Raw genomic sequence first — 10,292 nt, forward strand, 5'->3', positions numbered from 1 at the left:
CAATAATGTTTCTTTCCCAAATGGTAAGATAGATTTTTATTTGTTTCAGATGGTTTTCTTTTTCTTTTCTTTTTAGGCTAGGGAGTAGTAATTTTAACAAAAATTTATTTATGTATTGCTGTATGATTTGAGTCTGTAACAAGGGTCAGAGCTTATGACCATTAATTTTCAGAAGAAAAATGAAAGGGAGAAATTAGTTCTTTTTTTTCAAAGGAGATATTATCCCCTAGGTAGTCACAGGGAAAAACTAGGCTGTGTCAAACTGAAGACAACCTTAAACATTCCTGCCCTAACTAATCTCTTCGTTATTGTAGCCTAAGGACCAACTGAGTAGTTTTAATGATACAGTATTTAGCTTTAATTTATTCAGAGACTAAGAGAATAGCAAAAATTGTATTGCCAGAAGAGAATTTTTAAAAATAGGACATGGTGGTTACTTTATGTAAATTTCATTAGTTACAGAGCATTTGATAAAAGAAAGTTATGATTTTTGGCATTTTTAGTATTTCAAAAGAATTTTCAAAGCATTGTGTAGCATTTTCATTTATGGAGAACTAGGACGGTCTTATTTATGTTTTCTCTTGTTTTAGAAGACTGTTAGCCTTTTAACTTCTTTGTTTGAGGAAAGAGAGCAATAGAGCATGATCTTAATATAGCATAGAATTTAAGATGTCCTTGACATGGTACTTCAGGGTTCATTCTGATTTGAGCTCTGAGCCTTTGTGTGACTTTTTTGTGTGTAAATGTGTAGAATGTCCTGTAAAGTTTGCCTTTTGTTTCAATATTTAGTTTATTTTTGTTTCTATTAACATACTGGCTTTTTGCAAGTCAAGATCATGCATTAAAATTTAGTGTATGAAATACAAATTGCAGTTTTGTTTTGTTCTTTGTCATAGCAGCCTCACGTCAAAACATTCGCAGAGTATCTCTGGAGGAAGTTCTGGAATTACTAGGAACAGGGTTTCTACGTGGGAGTTCAGGATTTCTTCGGGCCAGTGGAGATATGCTGAAAGGAACCAGTTCAGTCAGTAGGGATGTTCGAGTCGGAGTTACTCAGGTTGGATTCACAAATCAGTATCTAAATGTAATTCTTACTAGCCTATAATGAAAGTTTTAGTATCTGACTCCATAGAAGTGATACTACGCAAGGTCACCACTTATGCTCTCATATTTATAAATAGATGTAAATGGTAAGGCCAAAACTTTCTTAAAAACTAGGCTACAAGTAAGAAAACCTTATTACCCATGATATGTTTTAAGTTTCTAATAATGTAAGATTTTTATTTCCTTTGAAACATAAACATTTTTTGTTTCTAGCCCTTGTGCTTTATGCGTCTTTTGGTTTAATATGTTTTCCATTGTGTTTATGTGTGCTCATACAGTTCAAATTTAAGCTATTAGGTAGCACAGAGGTCTCTGTGTTCTTTTCTTAAATTATCTTTTTTTCTAAATGCTATTATGGTTCAAAGTAAACTTGTATTTTTTTTTAAATTCACATACATCCTCATTGTTTTATACTATATATAGTCTTAATGAAAATGTAAGCTTCCCAGTATAATTGTAATTAAACTATGTGTTTCTAAGAAACAGATTACTTAAGAAATCTACTTGTCTTTATATCTCTGGAATTAGACACACTGTTAACGTTCATGATAATAAAGAGCAGTAATTCATCACTGTAAACTTTCTGTCAGGTTTCTGAACTAAATTCCCTTAGAGTTACAGTGTATGGAGCATAGTTAATTCTTATAATGTGTTTATTTGTTTGAATCGGGTTTTCTTCTTGAGAATTTTAAATCTCTAGAAACCTTTGTTCAGAGAAGCTACAGACACATTTTACATATTAGCTGGCTATGCTGACTATCCTGAAACTTCTGACCAAAATAAAACAGAGGCATCATAAATGAAGTCTCAGTTGAAAGACTATGCACTTCAGTTTGGTTTTAAACAAACAAACAAAAAAGTAGTGCTACCTTTGTATATTTCAAGTGGCTATAAATAAGGAAAGAATACAATTTGTAGAGAATAAAAAAGAAATATGAGTAAATTCTACATATTTTGTAGAAAAGAAAATAACAAAATTGAAATTATTTAATTTTGGAAATAAACTCCTTTTTTTTTAGGCTTATGTGGTATTTGTTTCAACACTAGGAGGAGCTTGGCTAGAGAAAAATTTTGCTGCCTTTCTTTCTCATATCCTAAGCCTTGTGTCACAGTCACACCCTAAAGCCACCCAAACTCAGATTGATGCTGTCTGCTGTCGACGCTGTGTTTCATTTATTCTTCGAGCTACCATAGGAGGCCTTCTTGGAGAAAAGGCTCAAATTGCTGCTGTAAAGGATATTTGTCAGGCCATCTGGAAACTAAAGAAAATTGTGGGTATGGATTTACTAAGACAGTTTGCTTTAACAGTGCTAAAGGAATTGTCCCTTTGGAAAAGCTAGGCTGATATATTACTATATTAATACAAAAACCTTGAAAGCTGATTATAGTAGTTCCTCAGAATTCATGTTACACTTCTGTAGAAGCTAGGATAAATTATTTTTGAAACAATTAGTCTTTCTGAGTTCTTCTACTGTCTTAAGTCTACCCTGCTTATCTTATCAGTAATATTGGAATATTTTTTAGTTTCCCATCAGTTCTCCCTTTCAGTGGCACTTGCTAAAAGAGTGATAAGAGGTCTCTGATTGGGTTGCTTGAACTAAATTGATTATATTGGTTCAGTTCTTTCTGTATTGATACAAGTCCCCATTTGAGCATTTCACTTAGTGTCTCAAGTGTTTCATATAGATCAAATGTATGTATTAATTTTTGCCTTTATATTTTTTTGCTGCTAACACCCACCCCGTATACTATATTTTAATAAAATAGTGATACATAGTTAATTCTTTTGTTTCCCTCAGATGCTGTAATGAGTGATGGTAATTTGGAAACCCGGCTTGGTTCCACAGATGTAGCAGCTAGCCAGCATATGCTGGTATGTGCATTACAAGAACTTGGAAATCTCATATACAATCTTGGCACTACAGCTGCACCCTTGCTGCAGGATTCAAGTACAGGTATATCTGTGTTTGTGACTCATCTGGATACCTTATTTTTACTTGTAGTCTAGGTAAATTGTTTCCAAGGAAGGAAATCTCCTCCATATATAGCACACTTACTATAGATTCCATGGTAGATTTATTAGAGTTGTTTTATGAAAAATCTGTAATCAGAATTATTAAAAATATGTATATGTTTGAGGGTTTTTTTTCCTTGTGGAATTAAAAATTATTCTCTAAATCTCCACCCCCAACCCCCTTTCTGGAGATATATAAGATAATGTGGAAAAACTTAAACAGAGAAGTAAACCTGTACTCATGTCTATCATCTATAATGAAAACATTAGTATCTATATGGTACATATAATTTAGTTCCTCAAAGGTCTTTCCAAAGAGTTTTTATTTTCTTTCTCTCTTTGAAAATTATTTAATCACTTTATAACAGCTTTATTAAGGTATAATTCTTTTTTTTTTTTTTTTTAGTTTTTAATTCTCTTGGTCATTTTTCTGGTGTTTTACTCTTTGCATCTTTAATCCTTTTATTTATTTAAACACATAAACCTGGCTTCTTTGTGTGATCTTTCTGATGTTTGAAGTTCTTGGGAATCTTATTCTTTTGTTTCTGTTGGCTCCCATGGTGCCTTGTTTTCTTACGTGTTTTGTAAATGTGTTTTTTATTTTGTTTTTCTTTTCTTTTTGGAGACAGAGTCTTGCTCTGTCACCCAGGCTGGAGTGCAGTAGCATGTTCATAGCTCACTGAACCCTCAATCTCCTGGGCTTAAATGATCCTCCTGCTTCTCAGCTTCCTAAGTAGCTGGGACTACAGGCACACACCACCATGTTCTGTTAATTTTTTAAAATTTTTGTGGTGACAGAGTCTTACTATGTTGTCCAGGCTGATCTCAAATTCCTGGCCTCAAGCAGTCCTCCCACCATGTCCTCCCAAAGTGTTAGGATTACAGGCAGGAACCACTGTGCCTGGCCATATTTTGACTCTAAGCTCATGTCTCAAGGTCTTTTTTTTTTTTTTTTTTTTTTTTTTTTGAGACAGACTCTCACTCTGTTGCCCGGGCTAGAGTGACGTGGCATCAGCTTAGCTCACAGCAACCTCAAACTCCCAGGCTCAAGCAATCCTTCTGCCTCAGCCTCCCAAGTAGCTAGGACCACCATGCCCGGCTAATTTTTTCTATATGTGTATTTTTTTAGTTGTCCAGATAATTTCTTTCCATTTATAGTAGAGGCGGGGTCTCGCTCTTGCTCAGGCTGGTCTCGAACTCCTGACCTCGAGCAATCCTCCCGCCTCAGCCTCCCAGAGTGCTAGGATTACAGGTGTGAGACACTGTGCCCAGCCATGTCTCAAGGTCTTGATAGAATTAGTTTCCAAGATATAATTCACATACCATAAAATTCACCTTTTTAAAGTATACAATTCAGTGGTTTTGGTATATTCACAGAACTGTATAACCACTACCACTTTTTGTTTCCAGAGTGTTTTCATCACTCCAGGAAGCCTGTTAGTTGTCATTCCCATTTCCCTTTCCCTCAGCCCAAGACAACCACTAGTCTACTTTTTCTATGCATTTTGCTGTTATGGACATTTCATATAAATGGAATAATACAAAATATAGTCTTTACTAACTAGCTTTTTTAAAATCACTTTTAGAAATCATTTTTATGGTTTTTATCCTTTGTGGTACACATTTTCTGCTGAAACACTTTACATTTATATTTGTTTGTAAGCTACTTAAATCCGGGATATTTAATTAAGTAGCAGCTGACATGAAACTTACATGTTTTGATGAAGATATGTTGAATCACCAAAGATGCATGTTGTATTCCAAAGATGGGATAATTTGTACATCAAAAATAATGACTGCAATGGATTGAAACATGCTAAATATATAATACTTTGTGAGTTCATAATTATGTTTAAAAAAGTCCCCCTTGCAAATTGTATTGCTACTGAAAAATATCATTTTCTGGGTAAATTTAGTGCTTTTGGATGTAGCAGTGATAAATATAGACTTTTTTCTTATTGGGGTTGGTACTCACTGTCTTCATAATTAGTAGCCCACTAAGGACCCAGCAAAGCCTTGATTTTAATATTTTGTTCTCAGATAATAACAATGTGGTAGATAGGAAATATACTGATTATGTAGATAAATATGCTAGAAGGGATTAAAAATTAAAAGGATGTGTGACATTTCTTTTCAAGGTGTTTTTATTATTGATAATTTTCAACTTCTAATACCAAATTAGTAATGATCACAAGATGAAGTTGGCAGAACATTTGCTTATTTAGGAAAAAAATTTACTTTTGTGTACTGACTTAATTTAAGCCAATTTTCATGATATATATTAGTGAGGTAATTCCTAGGTTTAAAAAATTATCTGTAATTATTTATCACTTAATTTTTTTCAATTTTGATTTGACTTTTGATAAAATAATATATTTTGTGTCGACATGGCTATTTATTCTATTAACTGTTTTATTGCCAAGTGAGTTTTTATTTGTGTGCTTAAGTCGTTTGTTTATTCTGTCCTTCCAGGCCTTCTTGACAGTGTCATTTCAGTTATTCTTCATCCTAGCGTGTCTGTTCGACTAGCAGCAGCTTGGTGTTTACACTGCATTGCTGTGGCATTACCTTCCTACCTAACACCTCTCTTAGATCGTTGCCTTGAACGTCTTACTGTACTTAAGTCTTCGCCTGAAGCCATAACTGGCTTTAGTTTTGCTGTGGCAGCTTTGTTGGGAGCGGTGAAACATTGTCCTTTAGGAATTCCTCATGGAAAGGGCAAGGTAATAATTTCATTCTCTATATATGATAATAATGTTTCAGGTTTTTTCTAAAAACATCAGTCTTTTTGTACATCACCCAAATCTGCGCAGGACAAATTTCTGAGCAATCAGCTGTACTACCCTTTAAGTATTAAATATTATCAATATAATTGCTGTGAAAAATGAAGGAATGGATTAAAAATATTTTATGCACATTTTAATAAAGGAGTGTTTTCTGTGCTTTTTGATAGCAGTATCTCCATGTAATAACAGAATTTGTTCCTGAAGGCTTTATTTTGCTATATAGCTAGGCCTGCCATATAAGTACATTTAAAATTCTGTTGTAAAGGATAAATAGAGCTGCAAAAGAAATCTTAAATTTCATTTAATAATTTTAGTGGTATTAATTGTTGGTATTACGTCAAAATTAGTTTACATATAGTGAGATAAAGTAGATAATTATGTTATGTTCTTAGGAACCAAGATTTTCCATTTAAGAAAAAAGAGCTATAGCTGTAGGATCACGAAAGTTAAGTAAAAGCCCCATATGTTAAACTTGAATTGAAATTATCAGTATGAACTTATAATTTTATTTTTTTCAAAATACTTATGGCTTTATTCTGTCCAGTGAAAAGGCCTAAAAGCAGTGATAACCAAGTAGCAGGGAACATTCCTAGTACCCAGACTGTGGTCCCATATACCATTTCCAACCAAAAAAGAATCAAGCTTCCATGGAGTAGTGGCTGGTTTCTGGTCTGGGGCAGGAAATGCACAATATAAGCTTGGAATATCTTATCATGCCAGGAATTAAGAAAGTCATCAAAAAATACTATGTTCATCTTAAAAGGAAGTAACTTAGGGGGTTCCCACTGACCAAAGATGGGATAATTTGTACATCAAAAATAATGGCTACAGTGGATTGAAACACACTAAATATATGGTATTTCGTGAGTTCATAATTACGTTAAAAAAAATCTCCCCTGCAAATTGCATTGCTACTGAAAAATGTCATTTTGGGGGTAAATTTAGTGCTTTTGGATGTAGGACTTCCAAACAGGTAAATAATACAAAACCTAGTGAATAAATAACCCACTTTTAATGTACAAAGAATTTTGAAGAAAACTAAAGAAAAAAAATTTTAATGAAACACTGAATATACAATATAGACAAAGCATAGTCTTGGAATTTTGGTTGTTTTTTAATAGCTAGGAATTATATGTTGTCAGAGAATACTGTTTGATAATGAAAGTCCTTGTAACCCATACCTCATACATATATATCTGAAAAAACAAATCATAATTCTTTTCTTTCTCATTGTCACTCCTATGTCATTATTTAGTTTTCTAGTGTATGCTCCACAGTTTAGGCTCTGCAGTAGACCATTCCATAATGTTACCAATTCCAAAAATATTTCAGGTATTGCCACTGCCAGTGGAATAAGGTAGTTGACAACTTTGGGAGGTGATATTATTCATTTAAATTCATTATTTTAGTTATATTCTGAACTGAACTAACACATCACATCTTGCTAAGTAAAGAATTGTCATTGCGTGTATTTAATTAAACTTAATATCCTCAGATATCATTAATTCAAAGTTCCCATCACCATATTATATTTGAAATTTCTTTTTGAGAAAGTATCTACTTGTCCTGATTTGACTAGAGTGGTTTGTTTTGTCCTTTTTTTGATTGCTATCTATTGGCTATATAGGCAGCAGGTAGTCCTAATTTAGTAGTAAGCTGATTTTTTAAAAAATACACTAGCCTAGCCAAGCACGGTGGCTCATGCCTGTAATCTTAGCAATTTGGGAGGCTGAGGCGGGAGGATAACTTGAGGTCAGGAGTTTAAGACCAGCCTGAGCAAGAGTAAGACCTGGTCTCTAGAAAAAAAAATAATAATAATAATTAATTAAAAAAATACACTACTCTTCTTCTTTAGAAAATTTATATGCCAGCTTATAATACTTGCTGCTTTTCAGAGGTGATTGGTAACAGATGTTTTCTCTGACATATTAGATACTCCCTCGCCTGTGTGCTATATAAACATACATGATCCATAAATGTGAAATATCTAGTTTTTCCTCTCTGTTTTATAACCCTGCTCAGTTCATAGACTTTCTTAGTATAACATTTTAATGATCCTGCTTTTCAGTGTGAGACAATTTTGACTACTTTTAGCCACTATAGTATACCGCCTCTAGGAAGACTGTTATTAGCTACTAAGGTATCAAAGTGGTATGTAGAATTTTAAAGAGAGACTGCCATAATGAAACTTTTTTTGGTAATTACTGGTCTAAAGGAATAGTTGCTTAAAACTAAAAGTAAATTCAAATTCTGTACAGCCATACTTAAACAATCTTACTATGTTGTCACATAAGCTGTACAAAGAACTATAGAGTTGCTGTATACTACCTCATATGCCGGTATTTAATCTTCAAAATCTAATTTTCTATAGTTTCCTATATGACATTGTCCTTTTGTGTAATCTACATCTGGGTCCCCAAACCCTGGGTCCGAGACTGGTGCTGGTCCAAGTGGCCTGTTAGGAAAAGGGTCGCACAGCAGGAGGTGAGCGGCAGGCAGGGCAGCAAGGGAGGCTTCCTCTGTATTTATAGCTGCTCGCCATCACTCGCATCACCACCTGAGCTCCACCTCCTTTCAGATCATTGGGGGCATTAGATTCTCGTAGGAGTGCAAACTCTACTGTAAACTGCGCGTGTGAGGGATCTAGGTTGCACGCTCCTTATAAGAAATGCCTGATGATCTGAAGTGGTGATGGTAGCGCTGGGGAGCGGCTGCAAATACAGATTATCATTAGCAGAGAGGTTTGACTGCACAATAAATGTAATGCACTTGAATCACCCCGAAACTATCTCCCAGACCCCCCCATCCATGGAAGAATTATCTTCCATGAAACTGGTCCCTGGTGCCAAAGAGGTTGGGAACCACCGGTCTACATAAATGACAGTTCTTCATCATGTTTATTTTACATAAGAGTTAATTTTTCAAGAGATTATTATTAGTTGCTATCATTTGTTTAGTAACTTATGAACTGATATGCTTTTTTTTTTTACCTTGTTCTTCTATACATAAATAGATTATTATGACATTAGCAGAGGATTTACTGTGTTCTGCTGCTCAAAACAGTCGTCTTTCAGCTCAACGCACACAGGCTGGATGGTTGCTGATTGCTGCTCTGATGACATTAGGTAACATTCTTGTGGAAGGTTTACATAATTTGAAATACTTTGTGTTTTCTGAGTGAAAGGATTCTTATATGTGATTAGATGAGACTAACTTTTACTATGTACCAGAATTTAAATAGCCATACAAGATGCCATTTACTTTCTTCATTTCTTAAAACGTTTTCATATCTCTCTTTTGAATTTCTCTTCCAGACCAATTTATAAGCCTCAAGGTAGGATAAGCCAATTTAATCATCTTTCAGGCTTAACCCTCAATGACTCTGGCTTTTCAAAAAATCATTCACATCTGTCTTCAGGAAAAAAGTCTTTCCACAATATAAGGCTAGGCAAGAGAACATACCATAGTTTGTGAATCCAATTCTGTAATTGTTTTCAGGATTGGTAATAGCCAATAAGGTTGCTATGTTGAAGGGTGTGGGGCTCATTTAAATTGTGTTTATTAAAAATCAGTAATTGGGCTGGGCATGGTGGCTCACACTGGTAATCCTAGCACTCTGGGAGGCCAAGGCAGGAGGATTGCTTGAGCTCAGGAGTTCAAGACCAGCTTGAGCAAGAGTGAGACTCCATCTCTACTAAAATAGAAAAATTAGCCAGACGTTGTGATGCATCCCTATAGTCCCAGCTATTTGGGAGGCTGAGGCAGGAGGATCGCTTGAGCCCAGGAGTTTGACGATGCAGTGAGCTCTGGTGATGCCACTGCACTCTACCCAGGGTGACAGCGTAAGACTCTATTTCAAAACAAGACAACAGAAAAAGGTAATGGAACTCCCCACCTTTTTATGATTTAAAAAATTGGTAATTATTTTATGGTTGTGACTATTTACATCCTGTAACTTTGAAACTTAATTTTATTACTTTATCATAGCTGTATTTTGTTTTAAGTCTCTGTTCTGTAAGTTATTGCTAGGATATAGAACAACTGACTGGATTTGACCAAAAAAATCATTTTGACACCTATGAAGTAATATGAACTGAAAGGAGCTTAAATTAAAATAAACAATCATAAATGAAGAACTACTTTAAGTAATGTTTTTAAGATGATTAAAGAGATTTTTTGGACTAGATCAGGTTCAGCCCCAACCAGGGGTCAAATCTGGCATGTCGCCTATATCGGTATAGCCTGTGAGCTAAGAATGGTTTTTACAATTTTTAATGGATGAAGGGGAAAAAGGGTATTTTGTGCTATGTGAGAATTAAATAAAAGTCAAATTTCAGTGTCTGTAGTTTTATTTGAATAAAACCACACTCATTTGTTCTTGTATTGTC

The 10,292-nt window shown here is 34.5% G+C and overlaps 1 protein-coding gene across 7 annotated transcripts in view; it reads left to right on the forward strand.

Annotated features, from left to right (window-relative positions):
* Positions 1-10,292, forward strand: part of HEATR5A (HEAT repeat containing 5A) — a 109,064-nt gene that overhangs the window by 30,919 nt on the left and 67,853 nt on the right. For 5 of the 7 annotated variants that reach the window (XM_045569115.1, XM_045569137.1, XM_045569148.1 and 2 more), the window contains 5 exons: positions 897-1,057; positions 2,124-2,379; positions 2,904-3,059; positions 5,591-5,841; positions 8,918-9,029. In XM_045569115.1, coding sequence (XP_045425071.1) covers positions 897-1,057; positions 2,124-2,379; positions 2,904-3,059; positions 5,591-5,841; positions 8,918-9,029 — 936 coding nt within the window. The remainder of the gene's footprint in view (positions 1-896; positions 1,058-2,123; positions 2,380-2,903; positions 3,060-5,590; positions 5,842-8,917; positions 9,030-10,292) is intronic. The other 2 variants (XM_045569126.1, XM_045569165.1) reach the window with 2 other exon arrangements.

The sequence above is a fragment of the Lemur catta genome, chromosome 1 (assembly GCF_020740605.2).
Source record: "Lemur catta isolate mLemCat1 chromosome 1, mLemCat1.pri, whole genome shotgun sequence".
NCBI lineage: Eukaryota > Metazoa > Chordata > Mammalia > Primates > Lemuridae > Lemur > Lemur catta.